General features: G+C 40.6%; 1 protein-coding gene across 4 annotated transcripts in view; it reads left to right on the top strand.

Annotated features, from left to right (window-relative positions):
- Positions 1-27,114, top strand: part of FGFR1 (fibroblast growth factor receptor 1) — a 155,101-nt gene extending 127,987 nt beyond the window's left edge. For 3 of the 4 annotated variants that reach the window (XM_063931544.1, XM_063931547.1, XM_063931545.1), the window contains 12 exons: positions 2,035-2,225; positions 5,361-5,505; positions 9,487-9,687; positions 13,970-14,114; positions 14,220-14,341; positions 17,065-17,175; positions 20,142-20,332; positions 20,890-21,012; positions 21,937-22,007; positions 23,613-23,750; positions 24,835-24,940; positions 25,060-27,114. In XM_063931544.1, coding sequence (XP_063787614.1) covers positions 2,035-2,225; positions 5,361-5,505; positions 9,487-9,687; positions 13,970-14,114; positions 14,220-14,341; positions 17,065-17,175; positions 20,142-20,332; positions 20,890-21,012; positions 21,937-22,007; positions 23,613-23,750; positions 24,835-24,940; positions 25,060-25,224 — 1,709 coding nt within the window. In that variant the 3' untranslated portion in view covers positions 25,225-27,114. Of the gene's footprint in view, positions 1-2,034; positions 2,226-5,360; positions 5,506-9,486; positions 9,688-13,968; positions 14,115-14,219; positions 14,342-17,064; positions 17,176-20,141; positions 20,333-20,889; positions 21,013-21,936; positions 22,008-23,612; positions 23,751-24,834; positions 24,941-25,059 lie in introns of all 4 variants that reach the window. The other variant, XM_063931546.1, reaches the window with a different exon arrangement.
- Positions 27,115-27,819: the final 705 nt, after the last annotated feature.

The raw sequence follows: 27,819 nt of genomic DNA, 5'->3' as shown, positions 1-27,819 counted from the left end.
CATTTTTTTTTGTGTGTGTGCATCTTTTAGTTTGTTTGTGTTTTTTTCCCTCAAGTATACAATAAGTGTTTTTCATGTGTATTTTTCTTCATTGCGTGTGAGTAACAGGCTGCGTTTGTCCCTCTAAACTACGTTCGGGGCCTCCCACAATTCCTTAAAACCTGTATTTTGGAAAATAACTTAATTATTTTGTCAGATCTGACCTGCAGGCATTTGCACATATTCATCAAGTATTTGATTTGCTTTTTAAAATGTATTAATTTCATATAAAGCTCACAGTTTATGGCATGCTTTCTGACACTGTTCACAACATGTGCTACTGAAAAAAAATTATATATATATATATATATATATATATATATATATATATATATACACACATATGTAGATATACAGCATAGTAAGTGACCAATAGTTTTTGTAAACTTTGAAATACATCATTGGTACTGTAGTTTAATTAAACCAGTCCAGAAGATCATAAATACTTATCATTGAGTTATAGTACACTGATGGCATTTCCTATGCGACTGAGATCATTTAATTGATTCCAAGACGGGATATATCATAGCTGAATGCTGTGTAATAACTCTGAGTTGGCCATTTTTAATTTCTTCACACAGATGTCTCATGATACGCTCCAGAAAAAAAATTATCAAAACAAAGATTTCACAACCAGCTGTGTTATTTGAGACTAGGATGGAACGAAATTAGGCATTTGTGCATGTTATGTTAACACTTGGGTAGTTTCATTGAGAAAAACATTTACTTGCGTGTCTGCCCTATATTTGACAACTCAGGAAATTATCTTCCATTTCCTCAATAAGAAGCCAATTCTCTCAAATATTTCCTTCATTCAACATCCGCCTTTAGTTAGCCTACATTTTTCAGTTTCTCTAACATCCCCCTATTTCCACCTCACAGATCCTATTAAATTACAGATATTTCCTGTGCAGGGGGCAATGTGAGGCCTACTTTAAGGTGCTGAGTTTATTTAGCCTGTCAGACTTTTTTTTTTTCTTTTCTTTTCCTTTTCACTTTCCATGTCAACATTTCTTCATTCATTTTGATTATTTCTTTTTCCTTGACTTGAAAAACAAGACCATTTACGTCGAAGTGTCATAGGTAATTTGTAATGAAGACTTGCCTGTTGTATAAATGAAAAAAGTACCTAATTTATATAGACAGTTTCATATTTTAAAGATATTTTAAAGGTTTAATTTTTATTTATAGGTTTGATGTAGCTGCGCGATAGCACTGTGTTCTGTGCTCTGCTGTATTCTGTATGAATTAACAGGTTATTTTGAGAGGGCGTTTAAAATGCATTTGCATTGGTATTCTTATTAGAACATAACATTTAGTAATATTTATATTCCCAAACTATTGACTCCTGTACAGACAACAGATTTTAAAAGGTCTACAGTGATCTATATGGTTTTCGATATTAAGAGTAGCACAGAATTTAAAAAGTAGAAGTTACATATTCACTTGTGCCTATGCTTTACAGTGCTCAGCAAATATCAAACAGATCTCTGAATAATGAACCTTCGTAAATCTTTATAAATCAGTGCTGTTAGGATAGATCAGAGGTTCTCAAACTCTCTGACCTCAAGACCCCGAACAGTTCCAGGTCACTCAATGGGTGCAAAGGTGTGTTACCAACTGCCACAGGTGACCTGGAAAACATGAACTGTTTGGGGTACTGAGGACCAAGTTTGAGAACCTCTGGTATAGACAATACAGACTTCAAATACAGATGGAGTAGGAAGGCAATACCTGTGTTCAGGATACGCTTGCCGTTTGTCATCCGCTGTGTGACATTCATTGATAATTGTTTTGAGGTTACACAGAAATGACTGCATTGTAGTGTAATAAACTGTTGACGGCTGTACAAATGGCTGTGACTACGTATCCATAGAGAAGCAGTGATCTAAAAGATACAATGCATCCAATTTTTTTTTTTTGTGGCATTAAGCAAAACATTGATTGTTGTACTGTTTTTTTTTTTTTATGTTTTGTTTTGTCTCATTACTTCAGAGCGTTCTCCACATCGGCCAATCCTTCAAGCCGGATTGCCGGCGAATAAGACGGTCACTATAGGAAGTAATGCTGAGTTCTTCTGCAAAGTCTACAGCGATCCTCAGCCTCACATTCAGTGGCTCAGACACATTGAGATCAATGGGAGTAAAATGGCCTCTGATGGCTTCCCTTACGTGGAAATTTTAAAGGTATGTACGTGGCATTAATATGCGTCCATAGTCTCTCTGGATAAGAGGGGTTTAGTAGATCTGGTTTCATTTTGTCCTATGCCCTGAGAGAAAATAAGCCAACCAGATGCAACGTATTAAGTATTATTTATTAACTGGAGGTTTGCTAAGTATAGAACAGTATCAACAGATCCGAACAACAAGCTAACAAACTGAAACAATATAACAAGGGAACGATCTGTGTTGACATGTCTTATGTATGCCATTCCTGATTAGACCTAAAACTATTTATTTATTTATTTTTAAATGATGTGTGTGTGTGTATATGTGATTTTCTTGACTGTGTATTTAATTATAAAAGGTGCCTACTTACATTCTGTAATCCGGATCCAGATAGATCCGGATCCAGATAGATAGTGCATAGATAGACAATCAATAGGTCGACTGGTCAAAGGTTGACACATAATAAAGGTTTCTACATGGTTTTTCTTAATGGTTAGGCTCTGGAATAGAGTGTTAGGGTTATGCTCGAAGGAGCATGTTAGGGTTAAGCGCTAGGGGGAGGGTTAGGATTAGGGTTCAAAGAATTAAAAAAAAAACGAAACAAATTAAACATGTTGACCTTTTCTGTATCGCCCTTTTGAACCTGTTGACCTTTTGACTCCATCGATCATCTAGTGTCAACCTATTGACTGTATCTATGTACTGTCTGTCCTTCAATCCACACCCATTATTTTATAAATGTTCAGTAACCATGACACAGAATACTATTTGCAGTTAACTTGCATATCCCAAGTTAAATACAGCTAGGCTATGTTTTCCCCACTTAATAATTTGCTACTGTGTAATTTTCCCTGCAATGAAATCCGTATAGCCTGCCTGGCTCCTCCCACTTATTGTTACCTGATGAGTGGAGCTATCACTGATGAGACATGAGTAAGGTTCTATTCTTTGTACTTAGGTTACTCTTTGAAAAGATCTGTGGTTTAATATGTCTATGAACAGTTTAATGAAGACATGTTCCCTATAACTTAGTTGACCATAGCTTGGTTAATGTTACAAATTCATTTAATATGTTAAATGGAGTCACTAATCTTTATATCCTCACTGCTAATTAGCTGAAAGCATATAGCCGAGGAAGTAGACCGAGTGAAGTTACCCATAGCAACCATTCAGCATTTATCAAGTACATTCTATAAAATAGGTTGCTATGGACAACTTTTCCACTGGTCCCAATTCTCTACTCTTTTCACTGTTTGATACATCAACACCCATATTTACTAAATGGTGCAGACTCTTTCTGTGCCAGGGATACGGCCATAAAGTACTTAAACGGTAAACGTTGGTAAGTTAAAGGATTCTGTGTGTTCCATTAAGTGTGGCAACTTTTGTGGTACAACGTAGTACAAGTGCAGCTTACTAAATCCAGAAAATATCACCTCTGATTGTGCTGCTGTGTTGACTTCCCTCGTGTTATCGGTTTGTTTCAGCACTCTGGGATTTATAGCTCAGACGCAGAAGTTTTGACCCTGTACAATGTGACAGAGGCAGAGAGTGGGGAGTACATATGTAAAGTATCCAATTATATTGGTGAGGCCAATCAGTCTGCGTGGCTTACCGTCACCAGACCCGTGACAAAAGGTAAAAAATCGGTGGCACCTCCTGAGAAAACCAGAATCGTAAAGTAAAATTTAGGACTTTGGGTCAATTGCTCTGCAAAACTCTTGGTGGGAAAAGTTGTTTTTCTCCCCTTTTTTGTCTGCTTTATTTCCATGGAAAAATACTTTTGCGTGTGGCCTGGTTTAGTTTCATTTATCTATTTGACTATTTCTGCTTCTACTGTACTAAATCTATAACATGAACACATTTCTTTCCTGCTCCTGCATCCATGGCGCTGTGCATTCTAGGGAGAAAAATGTAGTCACATGTAATATCTCCCTCTATCAATCTAATCTTCCTTACAGCACTACTTCCTGTTACCAGTTAAATTAATAAATTATACACATTGTAACAATCCATCTGGAAATTAAAGATGTCTTTGTCTATCAAGAGTGGAAAATATATTCCATTCCAGCATGAGCAGCTTGTGTTGGGAATGCTTGGCTACTTTCCTTGGCTCTCTGAACACATCTTAGTCCTGTCAATATCTGCAAGCATTCCAAAATGGCCGTAGCAGGAAGTAATACATTGTATTCCTCGCTATAGAATTAGAGACCCATATTAGAGGGAACATCCCTATATAATGTAGTGGGTGGGTGGAGTGCGTTCAGTGTTTTCCTGCTCAGATTCTATCCTTACATGCAGAATGGCCACATTTACCTGATTGCTCTGCTTTGGTACATTTACATACTGTATGTAGACTTGGCAATCATTAAATAGTGGTGACCTAATTTGGTCTGGTAGAACTATCCAGAAAACCGTTGTCAACCTTGTATACAGTCCGTGAATCTGTCCAGTCTCCTCAATATTCCTCTTTTAAACTGGATGATTTTGAATGTACACTATAGTGTTGCAATAGTGATAACAAGCAGGAACTGTTCTATCTGGCCCCAGGCTTCAAGTATATGTTCCAACCTGTTATCTACACCTTGGCGGTAGGTTATATTAAGGATGGCTTTGTTAAAAAATAATAATTTTAGTCTTTTGCCTTTAAGAACCCTTGCTATAGCTGTTAATCAGGGTTAGGTCGAGCTCTGCAGATTACTGGATGTCATGTTGAGCCTTTCAAACACATACACATTAAAATGCAAGTTAATAGTTGCAAAAAATATAATTTTCAATTAATTGGGCTCAAGATGCATCTTTATTTATTTTTTATTCATTTTAGTTTTCCTATTAACCCTCCACTTGTCTTCTCTTTTTCATAAACAAACAAGGCTATCATGCATAGGTTTCATTTTTCCATGTTGCCAATCTCCAGCATGTTTAAGTGGGCAGGAGGTCTCAATTTTGGTGATGGGTTAAACTAAGGTAGCTTCTCTTTAGGTCAGGCTCAAGGGAGAAGTGTTCCTCAAGTCTTCTAACCAGATTTCTTCCAGTGGTTTCTTTCTCTGTCCTGGCACCTCTTGGTTCCAGGACAGCACCTGCCCACACCTCCTCTGGTTCTCATGGCGTTTCGCTTGTCCATTTCCTTCTCTTCGATGTACTTCTCTGTAGACTGCAGGAGTCAACACCACCGACAAGGAGATGGAGGTTCTCCACCTGACGAATGTTACTTTTGAGGATGCTGGCCAGTATACCTGCTTGGCTGCTAATTCCATTGGGCTCTCTCATCATTCTGCATGGTTGACCGTTCTTGAAGGTATATAAGGTTCTCTACTGTCCTATCTTCATAAATGTAACATGCATTTCGGAGCCAAAAGGAACCAACGCGGTTATCTGTATTTTAGTCCTATACCTAGCAACAGCTGGATATATTTTCAGAACTTTGAAATGTTATCTTCATTATAATCCTCTTCATACTATTCAGGTTACAGGAAAGGTGGTGCTGAAAGTTGTTAAACTTTCAACAGCAAAAAGCAAACAAACCGATATATAAATTTATTAATATACTCTTTTTAATCAGCCTTTCCCACACGTCATTATATGTAATAAAATGTTGTGTTGATCGTTACAACAGTTGTTGAACAATACATAGGGAACAATTAGGACTTTCTGCATCAGACCGGCTTACATAAAAGCTTGTGCTTTAATTCCCATTTTAATATCAGTTGAAGGCTCCCGTGTTGCCTTCAGCCACAACTTTTATTAAGCTAGTTCTAGTTTGACAGCTTCATTTCTGAGGATAAATCTGTAACCCTACAGAAATAACAACAAAACAAAAATAAAACAATAATTCAAAAGCCGGTGACCTAATGAAAATACAAGGATTTAGTATCGAGAGAATATGCCATTTATATACAGATATAGATATCTATATATGATATTTATGTATACATACATACGTGCACACACACACGCACTCCTGCATCTATGATACTGTGTGGGTTGGGTGTATATATGTACTCTGTGTGTGCGTGTGTGTGTGTATATATATATATATATATATATATATTATATACACCGTTCAAAAGTTTGGGGTCACTTAGAAATTTCCTTTTTTTTTTTTTTGAAAGAAAAGCACTGTTTTTTTCAATGAAGATAACATTAAATGAATCAGAAATACACTCTATACATTGTTAATGTGGTAAATCACTATACTAGCTGCAAACGTCTGTTTTTTAATGGAATATCTACATAGGTGTATAGAGGACCATTACTAGAAACCATCACTCCAGTGTTCTAATGGTTGTGTTTGCTAATCTCTGTAGAAGACTAATGGATGATTAAAAAACCCTTGTGCAATTATGTTTGCACAGCTGAAAATGGGTTTTCTCGTTAGAGAAGCTATAAAACTGGCCTTCCTTTGAGCTAGTTGAGTATCTGGAGCATCACGTTTGTGGGTTCGATTATACTCTCAAAATGGCAAGAAAAAGAGAACTTTCATGTGAAACTCGAAAGTGTATTCTTGTTTTTAGAAATGAAGACTATTCCATGTGAGAAATTGCCAAGAAACTGAAAATTTCCTACAATGGTGTTTACTACTCCCTTCAGAGAACAGCACAAACAGGCTCTAACCAGAGTAGAGAGCAGTGGGAGGCCCCGGTGCACAACTGAGCACGAAGACAAGTACATTAGAGTCTCTAGTTTGAGAAATAGACTCCTCACAGGTCCTCAACTGGCAGCTTCATTAAATGGAACCTGCAAAATGCCAGTGTTAACGTCTATAGTGAAGAGCCTACTCCGGGATGCTGGCCTTCTATACAGAGTGGCAAAGAAAAAGCCATATCTGAGACAGGCCAATAAAAGGAAAAGATTAATATTAGCAAAAGAACACAGACATTGGACAGAGGAAGATTGGAAAAAAGTGTTATGGACAGACGAATCAATGTTTGAGGTGTATGGATCACACAGAAGAACATTTGTGAGACGCAGAACAAGTGAAAAGATGCTGGAAGAGTGCCTGATGCTACCTGTCAAGCATGGTGGAGGTAATGTGATGGTCTGGGGCTGCTTTGGTGCTGGTAAAGTGGGAGATTTGTACAAGGTAAAAGGGATTTTAAATAAGGAAGACTATCACTCCATTTTGCAACGCTATGCCATACACTGGACAGCGCATGATTGGAGCCAATTTCTTCCTACAACAGAACAATGACCTGAAGCACACCTCCAAATTATGCAAGAACTATTTAGGGAAGAAGCAGGCAGCTGGTATTCTGTCTGTAATGGAGTGGCCAGCGCAATTACCAGATCTCAACCCCATTGAGCTGTTGTGGGAGCAGCTTGACCATATGGTACGCAAGACGTGCCCCTCAAGCCAATCCAACTTGTGGGAGGTGCTTCAGGAAGCGTTGGGTGAAATTTCTTCAGATTACCTCAACAAATTAACAGCTAGATAGGCAAAGATCTGCATTGTTGTAATTGCTGCAAAGGGAGCATTCTTTGAAGAAAGCAAAGTTTGAAGAACAAAATTATTATTTCAAATAAAAATCAATATTTCTAACCTTGGCAATGTCTTAACTATATGTTCTAATCATTTTGCAACTCATTTGATAAATAAAAGTGAGTTTCCATGGAAAACACAAAATTGTCTGGATGACCCCAAACTTTTAAACGGTAGTGTATGTGTATGTATATATATATATATATATATATATATATATATATATATATATATATATATATATATATATATGTACTGTTACAGCAGTTTTAAGAGCACAAGGCACTTAAAGATTGCAGAGACAACAGTTCAGAGTTTGCAGCCAGTCGGATCACTGCGATTCAGTGACATCACTGGCAATGTATAGTTTATATTAGGAGCCAGTGGCATCACTGGGATATTTCATCTTATTCATGCTACTAGTTTCTGATGAAATGTCTGGTGTATTTGTTCAGGCCAAAACTTCAAAGATGTGATGATTGCATTTAGTGCTTAAAGCAATGGGACAAGTTATTGCTTAGTAATTTCAATCAGTGATTCTACAGCTTTATTTAATTTTTGCCATTGTGAGCAAGATCACCCCTCATAATCAGCTAGCATGTGCACGCAGTTTGAAGTAATCTACTCCAAAAAACAGGTGTTGTGTGCAGAATATTTGTAAAAACCTAAAAGAAAAAAAAAAGTAAGTTATGGTGAGACTGTGTTAGATACAGTAACTGACAAACGCTGATCAGTTAATATGAGCAAATTCTCCACTTTATCTCACCAAGATTTGATAAATCTCCCCCTTAAATAGAATTGTTACCCTAAAGAACTATGTAAAAAGTGTCAAAACCATTCGGTGTTAGCTGCAGTGGTTTACTGTGTTTAAATCCCCCATCGTACCCTCACTTCTGTGCTTCATCAGGGACGAGTGGGGGATTGTGTGAACAAATAGTTTGATTTATTTCTAACTTGTAAATAGAGAATGAAATAGGCCCATGTGACTTGCATTGTCCTGGCTATCCTCACAGCTGGGGATCGCTTTGCAAGTTTAAAGATTTCAAACGTTTCACTTTGATATGTCCCCAAGACTGGACCCTTTTGGCTCCCATGAAATGCATGTGTCTTGTAAGTGCGCCAGCATTTTTTTGAGTTGCAAAGTCACATCCGGTTGCTTATATTTGAGTGCCTAAATAACAAGCATGTGGTTTACAGGATGGTCAGTATGGGATGAAATAAAAGTTGACATTAAATAAAATATTACAAGTAAACCGAGATTTGGCTTCATAAGTGCAAAGAAATGCTGGCAACACAATAAGTTTATTTGGGTGTTCTATCAGTCTTTCTCTTCTATTTACCCCGCATGGGAAATCTACTTGTATATATGGCATTTTATCTCCTGTCTCTCTCTTACGCCATATATATATATATATATATATATATATATATATATATATATATATATTTATTATTTTTTTATTTCTCCATCAAATGTCTGTATAGTCCATTTTTCAAAGTTCAAATGTTTTATAAGCTACTTCATCTATATAATAAGTGTGCATATTATACTGTATGTGAGAGTTGGTGCATAGATGACATGTATATGTTCATTTCTTTTCTGTTCATTTAAAGACACAAAGAACTTGTTGTGATTTTTTTAAATGCATTGTAATGGTTGCTTTGTATGCCTAGTGGACATTTTGTGGTAAATATGTATTTTTGTACCCAAGCACACACTTTCATATTTGTTAGCAAATTAGGGCACACACGTGTTTTGTTCTTGCAATAATAACACAACTCTTGTGTACATGAGCACAGCTGTGGATGAGAAACCTGTTATGACATCCTCCCTACACCTGGAGATTATCATCTACTGCACGGGGGCGGCCATTGTGTCTGCTATGTTGGTGACCATCATCATCTTTAAGATGAAGCATCCATCCAAGAAGTCGGACTTTAACAGCCAGCTGGCCGTCCACAAGCTGGCCAAGAGCATACCACTGCGCAGACAGGTAACAGAAAGTATATAGGGGGTTTACAATGCATTATGTACACACCAAATTAGTGAAGAGCATTAAGTTTGGATACAGCATATTGGGACACATGTACTAGACCTTGAAGAGTGATAAAGAAGAGGAAGATAAACTACAGTACCAACCAATTAGCTACTATCATTTTTCAATCACAGCCTGTAACATGACAATTAGGAGCGAATTGGTTGGTAGTTTATATGAGAATCTAGTTTAAAATGCCCATTGCTCAAATTTTGAAGAGATAGAGGGGGAGATTTATAAAAGCTTGAAGAGAGATGAAGTGGACAGAGATAAAGGGACAGATGTACTAAGTCTTGGAGAGTGATAAAGTATCAGCCAATCAGCTCCTAGCTGTCATTTTTTAAACACAGCCTGTAACATGATAGGAGTGGATTGGTTGGTACTTTGGAGTATTTGTACTAAGCCTTGGAGAGAGAGATAAAGTGGATTGATATCAATTACCAACCAACCAGCTCATTACTGTCCTTTTTCAAACACTGCCTGGAACATGGCAGTTAGGAGCTGATTGGTTAGTACTTTATCTCTCTCCATTTTGGGGTCTATGTTAGAGGTTCCAAAACTTTTTTGAATCACTTCTGTTTGTCCACATATTTTATGATTGAAAGCCACCAGCACTAGTGTTGCCCATAACATTGACCAGAAATAATTTGAGTGGGTTCTGGACCACAAACCAGAGGCACCCAGTATGGGAACAGCTAGTCTGTGTATTAAGCCATGGAGAGAGAGAGTACCTGCCAATCAGTTCCCAACTGCCATGTTACAGTCTGTGTTTGAAAAATGACAGGAAGTGGTTTGTACTTTGTTTCTCTCCAAGCTTTGATCTCTCCTTGTTACAGATCGGTATGGAGGGCAAAAAACATTTTTGGTTATTTTAGAATTATTTCCTTTTACGGCATTCCTTCAGTAATCAAATATCACACAAATGCACACATACGGTACACACTACATATAACACACAGTTGAGTCCAGGGAGGTGGTTTCTGCAGGGAGCACTTTGTTATACAGTACTTGGGTTTGTTTGATTAATGTGTAATCTTTGGAATGGGCAGTTATCCTGTAATACACAGAGCTACGCCATCTGCTGGTGGCTAGCGTACTCAGCAGAATCCTTCTACCTGCTACCTCTTCTCCCCATCCCCATGTGATGTCTGCTATGTTAATGCTTGCTGCATTCAGGAATGTCTAACTGAGCTCTTATTGGCTGAGTTCATGGTTATTGTCAGGCTGGAAGTGCTTCAAGCAGCATGTTCTATCTGGCACTGCTAATAATGCATGGAACGGGGTTCTATTAATGCAGTTCTATGGTGGATTTCTCAATACATGAAAAGGTGCTGCTTGGGAATGCCCAGTTTTAAGGTGGGTGCAGACATAACGAACAACTTGGAAAATGACTATATAAGGGGTTATTTTGTTAGCAAGAGGAGAAATCAATGATCTTGATGTACAAGCTGTCAATATTATGGTCATTCTTATTATTAAACTCACCTAGTGCCGTACCGGCTCTAGGGCTCTCCAGCGCCCGGGCCAGGCCCCTGCTGAACCCCGTCCCTGCACACGTAATGTCATGTCAAGACATCATGTGATCTGTAAGCCAGAATGCTGGGAGCAGGTATCTGGGGACATCAGAGGGCTGACCGGCATCGCTCCAGGTAGTCCAATGCCTATCCAGGTGTCCTCTAAACTGGGACACGAGTAGGGAGGCCAATCCCGGGCCATTTTTCAATCCCGGGTATCAGGATTGAAAAATGGATCCCCAGGATTGCTGTTTTCCTGTGTTGCCACCCCTTCACCCCGCCCCGCACACACAACTCAACAGAAACCGGGGACGGGCGGGTGGGACACATCATCTTCTCTCTCCCGGCGGCACCCAGCAGCGTGTTACAGCACAGCGTGACCTCTCACTACACGTCACGCTGTGCTGGGGAGCCGGAAGGAGGAAGCCGGGCAGCGTCTGAGCGTCCTGAGAACGCTCAACACTGATCCCTCAATCCCCGGGATTGGAACTTCCAATCCCGGGATTGAATCCCGGACGTTTTTGGCCCTAAATCCCGGGATCCCGCTAATCCCGATCCCGGGATTGGCCTCCCTAGACACAAGTGTTGGTACAGCTAATTTATTAAAGTTACACTCCTCTGAGAGGTGGAACAAAAAATCACCAGCACATGTGATGTGGTTTTAACTTGTGCATTCAGCATGCATAACATGGACTCCGAAATCCTCCTGCCATGTTTTCTTTTAATGTGGGTAATTTTAGCAAGCAGAAAGGCCGCATATGCGCAGTCACCAGCAGTTGACAGCAGAATGCTCCAATCTGTCTGCTTTCCTCTTACTTTACACCGTGCATGCACAGATTGTTCGGCAGTGGACTTTGAGGGTCTTTCAGACCCGGCCGCTGTTGCAGCCCGCAGCGCAGTTTCCAGATGGTGGCAAACTGTACATGCGCAGGGGCCGCTCAGCGGCTGCACGAGCGCACACATTGCGGTCACATTGATGTCACATGCAGCCGCTCCGTAAAAAAAAAAATGTTCGCTGCCAGGGGTCAACCTTAGATCCGATGCGTACGCAATTAGATTGCAGACGCATCGTGAGGCGGCCTCACACGTGCTGGGCGACCCTCAGCATGTGCAGAGAAGAACGCTGATTTGGCTGCATATGCAGCCATCTGTGTTCATCACTGAATAACCCCCTTTGGGCGCAGGATCACATTATATGCAAATTGCCGTACTGAGAAAGTGTTATGTTTTTAGCTCAAACCGTGAAAACAATGGCTTTTAGCCAGGCCCGCCATCAAGGGGGGTCAGTGGGGACTCCAGTCCCGGGCCCTGATTGAGATGGGGCCTGGGTGGCTGAAGTCAGGATTGGGGGCCAGGTCGAATGGCAGCTCCTGATTGGCTGCTGGTCCATGAGCTCCGATTGGCTCGTAGCCAGCTGTGTAGTAAGAATACAGCTGGGACTCTGTTCCACCGTGCCGTGGCAGCCTGCCGGTGTGCAGGAGAAGTGATTTTACCATGTTTTCTCTCCTCTTAAATAGAGAGCATAAGGGTTAACACCTCTTTCCAGAAAAGAACACAAAAATAAATGGTTATCACTGCTTGATAAATTTGCTTCTAAGTTACGGATGACTGATAAAATACCTTCTATCGTTTCATTCCTGCATTTGTAATGGCCCCCACGCTGTACATTTTAATTGTATGTTGTTGCTTTATGGTGCCGTGGTTGTTAGTAGCTAGCTGCATTGGTTCCGGTATGAATGGTCGACCATGTTATGGTCGACAGTCATTAGGTCGACCACTATTGGTCGACATGGACACATGGTCGACACATGAAAATGGACGACACATGAAAAGGTCGACGTGAGTTTTTTTACTTTATTGGTGTTGTTTTTTGCGTAAAGTGACTGGGAACCCCAATTAGTGCACCGCGTCCCCTCGCATGGCTCGCTTCGCTTGCCATGCTTCGGTCATGGTGCCTTCGCTCCGCTACCGCTTCGCTCGGCACAGATTACCGTTCCAATCGTAGTCCACGTGGATCGTAAAGTATGGAAAAGTTCCCCAAAAGAAAAAAAAGTTAAAAAACTCATGCCGACCTTTTCATGTGTCGACCTTTCATGGGTCGACCATTTTCATGTGTCGACCATGTGTCCATGTCAACCAATAGTGGTCAACCTAATGACTGTTGACCATAACATGGTCGACCATGTGAACGGATACCAGCTGCATTCTGTACGCACCTCAGCAGACACTGATACAGATTAATGTAAGTTCATGACAAAAAGTGTCTCTTTAGTAAATGAATCCCAGGTGACTAAAAAAAAAAAAAAATCAGATAGTTCTTCACCTCCCAGATGTGGGTGAGCAGCTACCTTGCAAATGCTGATCTGCCATCTCTCTGCTTCACATATTCTATTCCAGGCTAAAGCCACACTTTCAGCTGATACCTAAAATGTCTTTGTCTTGCACAATCCCTATACTTTTCTGATTCCTCTGTGACTCATTCTTGCATTCGGATGTCGGTGACCTACCCACTGACCACAGGGCTATTTCTGGCTGCTTCTGCCATGGTTGCTATAAAATGCACTTGTCTTTTTCCCTCTGACAGGTTTACTAGCAGCAGATACATATTTTATCCCAATGCAGTGTGGACCTTGTTTTCTGCAGGACACTCAGCTCTGTGATATACAGCTTCTGTGCTCATTATGTTCATAAGGTAACCTGCTGTTTTCTGTTTGTATTCTCTTCCAAAACAGGTTTCAGCGGACTCAAGCTCCTCAATGCACTCTGGAGTAATATTGGTCAGACCCTCTCGGCTTTCATCCAGTGGCACGCCTATGCTCTCTGGAGTGTCTGAGTATGAGCTACCTGAGGACCCTCGGTGGGAAGTAGCAAGAGATAGGTGAGAGATCCACATTTACGGAGCATTAGCACAACCTGCTAACTGCTGTGTCATATCTCTCTCAGTCTACAGATGGTTCATACACTTTGCTTTGCTTATAACTAGGTTGATCCTTGGAAAGCCACTTGGAGAAGGCTGCTTTGGTCAAGTAGTCATGGCAGAGGCCATCGGGCTAGACAAGGAGAAACCGAATAGAGTCACCAAAGTTGCAGTCAAGATGTTAAAATGTGAGTTCCCATTATTTCATGTAGCTTGTTTTGTAACCCTCTAACGCCACACACACACATACTGTAGCGTAGTCATGGACTGCAAATATACAGTTTTTGGAACCGGGACACAATAACTTCAGAGTGATGAGTCCTAAATTGTGTCATTGCTGTTGTCCTTTCTCTGGGTATAGTGTATCAGGAATATTACATCTAATAGTAAGTTATACCACTTTTACACTAAGCTTTTGACCCAGGTTATTGCCAGGTTAACCCAGATGTGGCTCAGTGTGGAAGGGTCCCAAGAAATAACCCTGGTTCAGTTACTCTGGGAATCCAACCCCGGTAGTTTGCAGTATTGGTCCTTGGAAGGACCCGGGTTAGGTGGCAGTGTGAATGGGTAACCTGGAGCAATCCATCCTGGGTCCCGTTAGCAGCATAGGGTATAGGGATAGCCGCATTCAAGGTGCAAGGAGATTATTTAATCTCCATGCGCCAGCACTACACCCATGTGTAGTATACACAGCACCAACTGGGGAATAACCCAGGTCAGAGCTGCGGTATGAAGGGGGTCTGACCCGTATTGGAATTGTGTTCCAAATCCCTGGTCAAACCAAGGACTTTGGTGTGAAAGGGGTATTGGATGTGGGGGGAGAGGTATCGGGGATATCATTGGAGATGTTTGTAAGCTTGTGTTTCTGCCCCTTCCAAAGGCCATATTTAACAAGTGCAGTATGCACATATGTGATGGAAGCCATAGCAACCAATCAGCTGCATACCTACCTACTGTCGCAACTTGGCGCTTCTGTCCTGATTATTGCTGCGTAGCATAGCAGGGCAGCAGTGAACTGGTGAAAGTTTGCTCGGTATTTATAGGGTGATTTTCAGTGTGGGTGATAATATGAGGGCTCTACAGCACATATGAAGAGTTGGAAACACCCCCCTGTCTTGACCATGTACTGCTGTGCCCACCTTTATTTTAATTTTCCCAACCTAAAAAGTTGTTAGTTATGCACTGGCTTGTAGAGAATGACACCTATACTTCATGTATGCGCGGTGAGGTAAATGGCTCAGGAGGCACTGGCTATGTTTATGTGGGTATTATACACAGGTGCAGCAGGATATACTGCTGGAAATTTTGTGAGATTTGATCAGAGATGTGTGGAAAAGATAGGTGCCTCACCTGCCATAGACTTTTTACTATAAAAATGATTAGAATAGTTCAAAGAAGATTTTTTTTTTAATGTAAACTTTGTATTTTTTATATAGTCAAAACAATGGCGTATACATTAGTATGACAGGAAAGGTTCTGCCTCACCTTACCACATGTCACTTATATACTCTGGTTGTAGCACATTGCACCATGTCATCAAATAAGGCCCATGGTTTTATTTAGATAGATAGATAGATAGATAGATAGATAGATAGATAGATGGATGCACGCACAAAGTATATAGGTTTCCTGTTTTTTTTTTCTGGCTCACTTTGAACTTCTAGTTATTGTCTGCGCACTTTTAACTAATTGCACGGTGCTCTGTAAAATATTGTAAATGTATAATTCATGTACGCTGGAGCACAGTAACACTAATACACTACAAAACATAAACATCAGGTATTTTGGGGGTTTAATTCCTAAAGTTAGATCATACAGTTAGATGCTTTTGTTTATTTTAGCGGTTGCCAGCAAGAAGTATTTTTCTGATCAGGATTCAGGTGTCACCTTGATCTTAAATGAGCCAGTTAGGGGAGTGACACTGGCACCCTACACAATGTCTTTTCCAGCTTCAGGAGTTCTCATGCGCCATTTGTACAGTGTATCTGTTATCACTGGGAGAGCACTGCTGAGATTGTGAGCTGCTGAATTATAAAGATGGAAAGCCTCTGTCCATTGCAAGTGCTAGGGTGGCAAATACAGTAATACTAATACAGTACTAGATGCAGCGATGTCACTGGGTTCCCAGACACCCGATGTGGCAGAAAAAAAACCCATTGTGAGCATTTGGCGTGCGCCACTGAAAAGGTGCGTGATCTTGCGTGAAGGGCGTGGCCTCGTGGGTCAATCCGTTTCGTCACTCTGGGGGCTTGTCAGCATTCCCGGAGAGCTGGGCTGCTCCCGGAGACTCATCTGGCTGCTCTGCCAGCACCTACACTAACACAGGAGCTAAGTGCTTTGGGTGTGGATTATTGGGTCGACCTTGTATATGTCGACCACGTGGACTTAAGATCGACATGAAGTTTTGTTTTTACTGATTTTGGTGTTGTTTACTCTGTAAAATCAGCAGGAATCCCAATTAGTGCAACGCGTTCACTTCCGCAGGAACGCGGTGCAACTAGTGCACCGCTTTCCCGTGGCGCTCAGCACGCTTTACTATTCCCAATCATATACCACCTGGATCATAAAGTAATAAACCGTTCAAAAAAAAGAAAAGAAAAAAAAGTGAAAAGCGTGTATCGACCTTGTGTCAATGTCTACCTTTAAACCATATCAACCTAATGCATGTCGACCAATAGTGGTCGACCTATTGACTGTCGGTCTAACAGCCACATACCAGGCGCTGCATGTAATGTTACAGTGCAGTATCCTGTCACTGAGAGAGAGCCAGCAATTTGGGGTCACCCCTCACAGGGTGCTACATGGGTGTGGCCTGCATCCCCCCCTAGTGACGCCACTGCTGAATGTGAATATTTGTTTCATTCCTAAAGTTAGTCATCAACATATATGTTTTCTTCTTGTTTTTTTTTAGCTGATGCCAACGAGAAGGATCTATCTGACTTAATATCAGAGATGGAAATGATGAAAATGATAGGAAAGCACAAAAATATAATAAATCTTCTAGGGGCCTGCACCCAGGATGGTGAGTTACGTTTAAGAATGACTAACCTGTAAATAAAGCAGGGTGTTTATATGCAATGTTCCATTATAGCTGTATCTATGAGTAAAGTGTGTAGAGGGTTTCATCTCACTGCATCCTGAATGTTTGTCCGCTGCCAATAACAAAAATGTATTTTATACCAGCTGGACACATGCTCCGTTATTACCTGACCGCAGTGGCAGAACTAGCGAGCGGTGGGCCCAGGAGCAACAAAATGCTTTGCCACCACCCCCCCCTCTCATCCCATCCAAGTCCAACCCCAACTCCAAATTAGAGATTCTTTGCATGCTCCCTTATTATTTATATATATATATATATATATATATATATACACACACACATACATACACACACACACACAGTAGTGCAAGTAGAAAAAAAATTCAGTTGTACTGTGTGCGCGCGCCTAATGGGTGTGGCCACATGCCATATGGGGCGTGGTCAATGAAAATGGGGGCGTAATACACATATGCCCCAAATAGTGCAGTGCCAGATACACATATGTCCCCACAGTGCCAGATATGCCCGCACAGTGCCAGATACACACATGCCCCAACAGTGCAAGATACACATATGCCCCCACAGTGCTAGATATGCCCCCACGGTGCCAGACACACACATGCCCCCGCAGTGCCAGATATGCCACCACATTGCCAGATACACATGTCCCAACAGTGCTAGATATGCCCTCATAGTGCCAGGTATGCCCCCACATTGCCAAATACACATGTTTCCACAGTGCTAGATATGCCACCACAGTGCCAGATACACGTATTCCCCCACATTGCCAAATACACATTCTCCCACTGTGCCAGATATGCCCCCACAGTGCTAGATATTCCCCCACATTGCCAGATACACATGCCCCTCACGGTGCCAGATATGCCCTCATAGTGCCAAATATGCCCCCACAGTGCTAGATATGCCCCACAGTGCCAGTTTAGATATTTTTACCTGCGCGTTGCCAGGGGTTTCATGCGCGTCGCCAGTGGTTTTACATGTTGTGTCACGCTTGTTCCCAGGGGTTTTATGCTTTGGATCCATGCTCGTTGCCTAGGTAATGCCCGTTGCCTATGGAATGCTCGTTGCCTAGGGCTAGCTAGGGATGGCCACTGACCATCAATGTTATCCATCGATGGTGACCATCGATGGATAACCCACCGAGAGCCATCCCTAGCATTTGCATTTGCTGGTGGGCACTAGCCCGCCAGCACTATAATGCTCTCCCTTCCCCTCCTCCTCCTCCTTGACAGCGGTGGGCTTCTCTCCCCCTCCCTCCCCAGTACTCCGGAATTTTCCGGAATGATGCGATCGCATCATTCACCGGGTCGGCCGAGCGGAGTAAGGAGGAGGAGGAGGAGGGAGGGGGAGAGAAGCCCACTGCTGTCAAATGGCCCAAAGCCAGCGGTGAAATGCTGCTGGCTTTGGGCGCCTTGACTGCGGTGGGCCCCAGTGCAAGGCACTGCTTGCACAGGCGGTAGTTCTGCCACTGCCTGACCAGGACCATAAGCAGCCAACAGCTGCTGCACTTACCAGCCACAATGATAGTCCACCAAACACACAAACTATTTGCACATTGACAGCAGATTACTATGAACTGTGCTGTTTTAGGAGTATTCACCACTTCCCATGCCAGATGCTCACAAAATACGTCCCGCTCCATAGCTCCCACCCTTTTACCATGACTTATTGTAGTCACGGTTGAACAGCCTTTTGTACAGTTAATGTTAAGCTGCCGATACACCTAAAGATTTTTTTTGTCCGATCTGGCTGGTTGGAATCAGGGCCGTAACTACGTGTGTGCCAAGTGGGCCTGGCACACAGCGCAGTTGCCCTGAGGGCGCATGGCCAGTGGCATGTAATGAGTCAAATTGACTCAATACATGCCGCCTCTGCTGTGTGCGCCGCCGCGCTGTGGAGGGAGAAGAGAGCAGCGCCGGGTCCTATGCCTGCACCGAGGGAGCTGACAGCACGAGGAGCCTGTCAGCGGGGAGATGGTAAGTATCTCTCTCTCTCTCTCAGGGGGACACCGTCTGCCGTAATGTGTAAAAAGGGGGACTGGCTGCCGTAATGTGTAAAAAGGGGGACTGGCTGCCACAATGTGTAAAAAGGGGGACACCGTCTGCCGTAATATGTAAAAAGGGGACGCTGGCTGCTGCAATGTGTATAAAGGGGGACACCGTCTGCCATAATGTGTAAAAAAGGGGGACGCTGTCTGCCCCAATGTGTAAAAAGGGGGACTGTCTGCCGTAATGTGTAAAAAGGGGACGCTGTCTGCCGTAATGTGTAAAAAGGGGGACTGTCTGCTGTAATGTGTAAAAAGGGGGACGCTGTCTGCTGTAATGTATAAAAGGGGCTCTACTTGGTGTAGTGGCGCTACTGTGCAGCGTAATTTGAATAATGGAGACTACTGTGCACCGTAGTATGAATTGCTATTATTTTGTGGCCACGCCCCTTCCCCCAATAAGCCATGCCCCTATATATTCTCTGCGCGCCTACGGCGCGCACTGCCCCTATCTTACATGGGGGGGGGGGGCAATGTCGTTTTTTGCACACAGCGCTAAAATGCCTAGTTATGGCACTGGTTGGAATTAAATCCTGGTAATGGATGGGAGCATGTGACAATTGACCATTTGCTCCAAAATGCTGGAAAACTGACAAAAATGGTCGTTCAGACAAATTGGTTAAATCAAATGGATTTAACCAATTTGTCTGAACGACCATTTTTGTCAGTTTTCCAGCATTTTGGAGCAAATGGTCAATTGTCACATGCTCCCATCCATTACCAGGATTTAATTCCAACCAGCTTGATTGGACAATAAATCTTTAGGTGTATGGACAGCTTATAATTGCAAGTTTTGATTTAGAGAATTACATATAACTTCTGTATGTCCATATTGTATAATGGTTTATTTTTGCTTATATACAATATTGTGTGGTTACTATAGGTCCTTTATATGTGATTGTCGAATACGCCTCAAAAGGGAATCTACGTGAGTTTTTGCGGGCAAGACGTCCACCTGGTATGGAATACTGCTACAATCCCATCATTGCTACTGACGAGCAGCTTTGCTTCAAGGACTTGGTCTCCTGTGCCTATCAAGTAGCTCGTGGCATGGAATACCTTGCTTCCAAAAAGGTACGGTGCTAAATATGACACCAGGTCAACATTGTTGCTTCTAAAACATTGGTAGAATGCATTGGGAAGATCCAGATTAGGATTCTGTTGTCACCTTGACCTTTAAAGGCGCCATACTGACACATTTCACATCGGAACATTTCCAGCTTCTGAAATGTTTATATCCAACTTTTTATCGCTGCTGAGGACGCACAGCGCTTCTACCGCTCCTAGGTTGTAATGAATGCATTAACGCTCTGTGTGATGGGAGATGCTGAAATGTTTTCACTTTCAAGTCGAAAGCATCTTAATTTCAAGCATCTGTGAGTGGCATCCTATCCTGTATGGGCTAATAAGCTGCTGTATTTTAAATGGTGAACTTAAGAAACCCATGTGACGCCACTCTCCAATACTGTACTTACAAGTTTGATGGAAAGTCGTAAACGGCAGCCGTGTAGATCATGTTGTGCAGGACAACTGTGTAGTGTTTGAGTTTGTTGTTTGTATATTTGTAGATCTTTGTTTTGTGGGCATTAACACATTATTCATACCCTCTTTTTTGGCCCTATGTTATCCAGTGCATCCATAGAGACTTGGCTGCACGGAATGTTCTCGTCACTGAAGATAATGTGATGAAGATTGCCGATTTTGGCCTTGCTCGGGATATCCACCACATTGACTATTACAAAAAGACAACAAATGTAAGTAATTTTGTAAAGTCCCTGTGATCACTGGCAGGGGTGTAACTACTGGTCTACACACATAAGTAGCCATATTGGTCAAGATCCAACATTTTGTCCCTTGAGTCAAGCGGCCAAATCATTTATTTTTGAAGCCTCTTAATGTAGATGGAAAATGATGAGACGGATTTACTAATGTTACTAATGTGCTCGTTAATCATTTGTTCTATTTGGATCCAATTATTGTGCATCATAGTGACTTTTGGGTTATAGTCAAATTGGCCAGTACAGTGTAAAATCTAGTTGATTTGGTTCTTCTACCATAACATATGTAACATAAGTGACGCTGACTTTATCTATAGCTCACAGCCCTTGTTCTTTCATCATACGACTGTTGCATTGTTCTTTTTTTAAGTGAAACATATCTCATCTATATCTCTCATCTATTTTAGGACATCTTTTGTCTTTATTATGTAATCTTGCAGAAAAATTCCATTTACTTGTTCTCACGATGCCCTTATTCCATCTTCATTTATTTATTACCACTTATTTATATAGCGCACACATATTCCGCAGCGCTCTACACAGAGTATATTTGCCCAGTCACATCAGTCCCTGCCTCAGTGGAGCTCACACTCTATATTCCTTACCACATGTACACGCACACACATTCACGCTAGGGTTCATTTTGTTGGGAGCCAATTAATCTACCAGTATATTTTTGAATTGTGGGAGGAAACCGGAGTACCCGGAGGAAACCCATGCAAGTACAGGGAGAATATACAAACTCCACACAGGGCCATGGTGGGAATCAAACCCATGACCTCAGTGCTGTGAGTCAGTAATGCTAACCATTACACCATCCGTGCTGCCCATCTTACTGCTGCAATAATTTATCATCTTCACATATGCAGATTTTCATTTTATATTTGAATTTATTTGTAGGGTCGTCTGCCTGTAAAATGGATGGCTCCTGAAGCCCTTTTCGACCGAATTTACACTCATCAAAGTGATGTGTAAGTGCTATTTTGTGTTTCCTGGCATATAAAGTACATATATAATTTTCCAAATGGATGTTACAGTTTCTCCATTTTGATGTCATAAGATAATCTGGTATGTACCGTAAATCTGTTTCTGAAATTCAGAAGTGAAGAACAAAATTCAAAACAATACTTAATAACATTTTTGGTGCTTTATTTATACTAAAATGCCCTTTTTTATATCAATGAGTACATTTAGGGAACATATAGATTTAAAAATTATTTTAAAAACTCTTTTATCCACTTAAGTGGTCAGATCACATGCGATTGTGCCGCCCCACTGTGTTCCCCAGTTTTTGACGAGGAGATCTGTTCTGCAGATATGCATAATATAATATAATTAAATATTTTAAATAATACTTATTAAACTATATTTAATAGAATTTTTATTTTTTTAAAACAACTATATGAACGGTTTGAAAGGGAAAAACAGCTACAGTCATATAAAGTTGAAATTAGCACTTATAACGAAATATTAGTTCATTATTGAAGTAAATATTGTAATACAATTTGTAAAAATGTATTTACATTTGGTGACACTCCCCCTTTAATGAGTGAGTTTCTAAAACAATTTTTATTTAATTTTGAAACAACATTAATTTGTGAAGAATTTTTAAAGCTTAATCCCTTTTGTGATTTCAACTCATATTTTCTTTTATACAGATTTAGTTGGTGTCTGTTGGACTTTCCTGTGTCTGTATAGAGTCCTGACTGGTTAATTCTGTTTTAGACTATTTTATTTATACTTGCCCTCTCCTGCTTTGCTTGTTTTCCTACTGTGCCCAGATGGATGGCAGGAGTAAATTACATGGGTGTAGCTTGATTCAATGATAAATGGGTGGGGTGATAACACGATCATACCCCACCCATTTTAGGGGGTAATTCAGACCTGATCGTAGCAGCAAATTTCTTAGCAGTTGGGCAAAACCATGGGCCTAATTCAAAGTTGTTCGCAGCAGAAAATTTGTTAGCAGTTGGCCAAAACCATGTGCACTGCAGGGGGGCAGATATAACGTGCAGAGAGTTAGATTTGGTGGGGTGTGTTCAAACTGAAATTTAAATTGCAGTGTAAAATTAAAGCAGGAAGTATTTACTCTGCACAGAAACAATATAACCCACCCAAATCTAACTATCTCTGTACATGTTATATCTGCCACACCTGCAGTGCACGTGGTTTTGCCCAACTGCTAACAAATTTGCTGCTACGATCAGGTCTGAATTACCCTCTAAGTACACACTGTGCATCAGGGGCATGATGCGAAAATCATACCCTGCCACAAGGTGGATCAGTAGGGTGGGTGGGCTTCATGGTGCAGCTCATGTAATGGACCCCTCTTGTTAGGAGAATGTCATGATCTACAGCAAGTCTAAAAGGGCTTGCTATAATTTGGGACTCTCCCAGATATTTTGGGACAGTAGGTGACTATGCTTTTCGCCCAGCTACTTCCTGGCAGCTACCATTTGTGGGCAATGTATAGTAAATCAATTTTCTTCAATTTCCAAGTAATGTGCAAAAAGTGTACAACTTCAATAATTGTCAGTAGTGTTCTGTTCAATACATAACAACATGATCTGTTCTAGCTGGTCATTTGGAGTTTTACTGTGGGAGATATTTACACTTGGAGGGTCTCCATACCCTGGGGTACCTATGGAAGAACTCTTTAAGTTGCTAAAGGAAGGACATCGGATGGACAAACCCACAAATTGCACCAATGAGTTGTAAGTATGATTTCTGCTGGAAGTCATCTGGTTGCTTTATACAAGTGTTTTTTGTATCTTCTCAAAACGTAATTGTCCAACAAGCATGTCTTTATACTTCTTGTATCTTGAAAATCATGTAACTTAGAAACCTAGAATTTGACAGCAGATAAGAACTTGGCCCATCTAGTCTGCCCATGTACACATACTCGCTTACACACTAGGGTTACTTTTTGTCGGGAGCCAATCAACCTACCAATATGTTTGGCTTGTGGGCGAAAACCAGAGTGTCCGGAGGAAACCCACTCAAGTACGGGTTTGATCCCAGAATTTTTTCTATCTTGAGAGTTTCTTAATATGTCTAACCTTAGTAGTGTAGCAGGCATACATTTTGTATTTCCTTCTCTCTAGCATACTCTACACAATTAGGGCCATGGTGGGAATTGAACTCAGGACCTCATAGCTGTCAGGCAGTAATGCTAAAAGTAAATTATGTTCTACTTGAAACTCTAATCTGGCCTATATGGAAAATGGTTATCAGTCTGATCTCAGAATTTTTCCGATCTGAGAGTTTCCTAATATGTCTACACCTTAGCAGTGTAGCAGGCATACATTTGTGTTTCTTTCTCTCTAGCATCCAATGCTGATCCAGAAAAATAAAAATAGTTAAAGTTGGCAGATTTAGACCAGATTGTCCCATTTGCTTTTCTGAATGCAGTCATCAGCCACCTGTACCTAGATAGTTCAGCCAGACTAGTGAATTGCTGAGTTCATTTATATTCACCACTCTTATCTATTGTCCAGTCCACAGTACATTCAGTTTGGTGATTACTCAGTAGCATAATTCTGTTGTTGACATTATACCCTGATCCAGAAAATTCATTTAACTGGTAATACATTTAACCTGAATTAATTTTTAAATTGACCTCTGTGTGTACTGTAATCCAAGAATTTTATATTGCCAATAACAGGGTCTCTGTGTTGCCATATGACCGTGGTTGGACCTCTGCCCACTTTACTCAATTGCTGCTGCACTAACTGACATTTACAAATGAATGAATAATGTAATCTATGGCACGTCTGAGTTTTCCCATATCTTGACTAGATACATGATGATGAGAGATTGCTGGCATGCGGTGCCTTGCCAGAGACCTACCTTCATACAACTGGTGGAAGACTTGGACCGTATTGTGGCTCTGAGCTCTAACCAGGTACTACACTACAGTCCTTAAATATTTTATATATATATATATATATATATATATATATATATATATATATACACATACATAACAACAACTATAAATATTTTTTTTCCTCTTTTCTGCAGGAGTACCTGGATCTTGCCATGCCAGTGAGTCAGTATTCTCCATGTTTCCCAGATACACGGAGCTCCACGTGTTCTTCAGGGGAAGATTCTGTGTTCTCTCACGATCCTTTACCAGATGAACCATGTCTTCCCAAATACCCAAATGGAGGTCTTAAAAAACGCTGATCATCTAATCCAAGGTCTTGTCTCACCAAACTTCCAAGTGATGAACATTTTGTTTAATGCATTCCCAAAAAAACCTTTAACCTACTTCTTCATTTCCAAGAACCATCGCACAATTCCAGCAGTGTCTTCAATCTTACCTCATGCATTGAAAGACCTCCAAGCTGGAATGGAAACTAGACCAAGTATTACAAACTCCTGATCAGAGCACTTTTAATAGTGTCAACACCAAATGGTCTAATCTCAGCATAGGTACAATAATGGACGATTGTGAGGAGAACTTCTTAATTTACCACACGCATTCAAAGGAATGTTTTATTTTAATCTTCTCTTTGAGGTAATTGCTACGTCCTCTCAAGATAATATCTTCTACCCTTACTTCACCAGTTACCTATGGTTTGGAGTTTATTCAGTGCATATCACTCTTGCTCTTTGACAATTTTGTCCAAATATGAAGAGCATGCCTTAACCGTGGAGAACATTTTTAAGTGGGATATCAAATAATATAAATGCACAATACATTGATCTGCTGTGGCATATACAGTTTGGACAAGCTTTTTCTCCAAAGATGTCTCAAAACAGGTCTGTCCAAGATTAGTTGAACTGATTCACGAATGCAGACACACTAATAACTAACTACTATACTTCATATATTATGAATGTTCGAAGTCTTAATAAATTGAAGGAATGTCTCATAGCACCTACCACAGGTGGACTGTACCCAATTACAGATCTTAACCCTATAAAATGTAAACACTGCTGGCCAGCTACTGGTATGGGCAATATACCAGTTTACCTGCTGCTGTCTTTCTTGATTGTTTGAGCTAGGCCTGTTTTTCAGCTCTTACCCAGAGGCCTCTTGGTACGAATTAAGGTGTAGGTCAGACCTACACCCAGAGGTACAGTTTCAGAAACAAAGGCCTACATCAGATTATCCAGGAAACATTGGAGATTTTTATGTTTTTTTTTTTTTTTTTTTTTTACTTTTTAACAGGTTTCAAGCTAATTATGTAATATAAATATGGGCAGCAGAACCATTAATGCTTTCCTCTTGTATATAGATAGAAAATGTATAAATATGAATTATATATTTACATGTCTTTTTAAGAAAAAATGTTATGAAATATTTACCAGTTTGGTAGTAAATTGGCTGGTAGCTGTCAATTGCTATAAACAAAAAAAATTCATATATTTTGCTACGTTTTCAGTTTGTATTTTTTTAAATTATGTTCTAAGATTTTCTTATTTCCAGTACAAGTCCATTAATAAAGAGAATCGGCTTCAGTTGATATATTTATATATGGTTTAAACTTTTTCATTGCAGGCACATCTCAGATGGCTATATTCTATCATTTTATATTAGCAGTTTTAGTTTTATTCTATTTTATTTTTTTATTTTATTCATCTTGCCAGTAATACGCAACAGACGCTAATCATTATTAGAACTAACCAGGAAGTTACCACTAATGTAGAATTATGCAGCAGGAAAAGTAACTTCTTAGATCTTTTTTACCCTCATTCAAGAAATCCGCTCATCTTGCCTATTACGCATATGCCTTAGTCTGTAAATGCATGAATCTAAATGTACTTAAGTACTCTATAAATGGGCTGTAAGTAGCTCTCTCCATAGTCTAATGATCTGCGTTCTGCTCTGACCTACAGTATTTGGACATGTTCGGTAAGGAAAGGAATTTCAGTTTGGGTGTAAAATGTTTCTAAGACTATACAATATTTTGGTAAGAGAGCCACTGTGCCATTCTATAGATATATGATGCCATGTAGTACCAAAAATGGCTAATAGGTAGAAATGATGTTCAATGTAAGCCGCTACCCACTATTCAGTTAAATTATTTATTACTGTGTCACATCCAATAAAAGCAGAGATGACCTGTCTTTGTGTTGTCCCCTAATAATTATTAACAAAGGTAGTGATGGATCTTTAGATCTTTTATGCCAAAAACAGTGCGCTGGAAAGGTAGGCTGTCGAGAGTGCAAGTGGACTTTAGTAAGGGCCCTTAACAGTGGTATAGCAATATGTTGATAGGGTCGCGCTTATGAACCAGATAAACTAATTATCATATGTGCCAATGGTTTGAATAATGTTTCAATTAACAATACACGAGAAATAACATATCATTCAATAAAATACTGTGCAAAATAGAGTTCCACATCAAGCAAAGAAATCGTGTTAAATAACACTGTTGATAAGATCTTAATAGACAGTTATAATAAAGTGGATTGCTATTGTTGCAGTTCAAATAATCACACTGCTGAATGTATCTTATTTAGCTGTGGGATTTAGGTGTGTTAATGTTGCAGTTCAAGTTTTATGCCCGTGATTAAACCCAAGAAGGATGTTAAATATTGTTGCAATCCGGAAACATTAATAGTAACACCGGGTTATGCAATTATAATATCAACTGGAGACTGGGGTCCAATAAAAGAAAATATCAATGGGAGTTGTACCAAATTAAGTCCACAGGAGCAGTTCTAATCTGTATAATTTACATCCAATCCTCTAGCGTGTTGATTAAAAGCATACACCAAGCTGTGCAGGTAGCCGCTGATCTCTCTATCCCAAGGCGGCGGGACCCGTTG

Source organism: Pseudophryne corroboree, chromosome 6, assembly GCF_028390025.1.
Source record: "Pseudophryne corroboree isolate aPseCor3 chromosome 6, aPseCor3.hap2, whole genome shotgun sequence".
NCBI classification, from domain to species: Eukaryota; Metazoa; Chordata; class Amphibia; order Anura; family Myobatrachidae; genus Pseudophryne; species Pseudophryne corroboree.
Note: the sequence above shows the minus strand (reverse complement) of the source record. Positions and strands in the feature narration are given on the sequence as shown.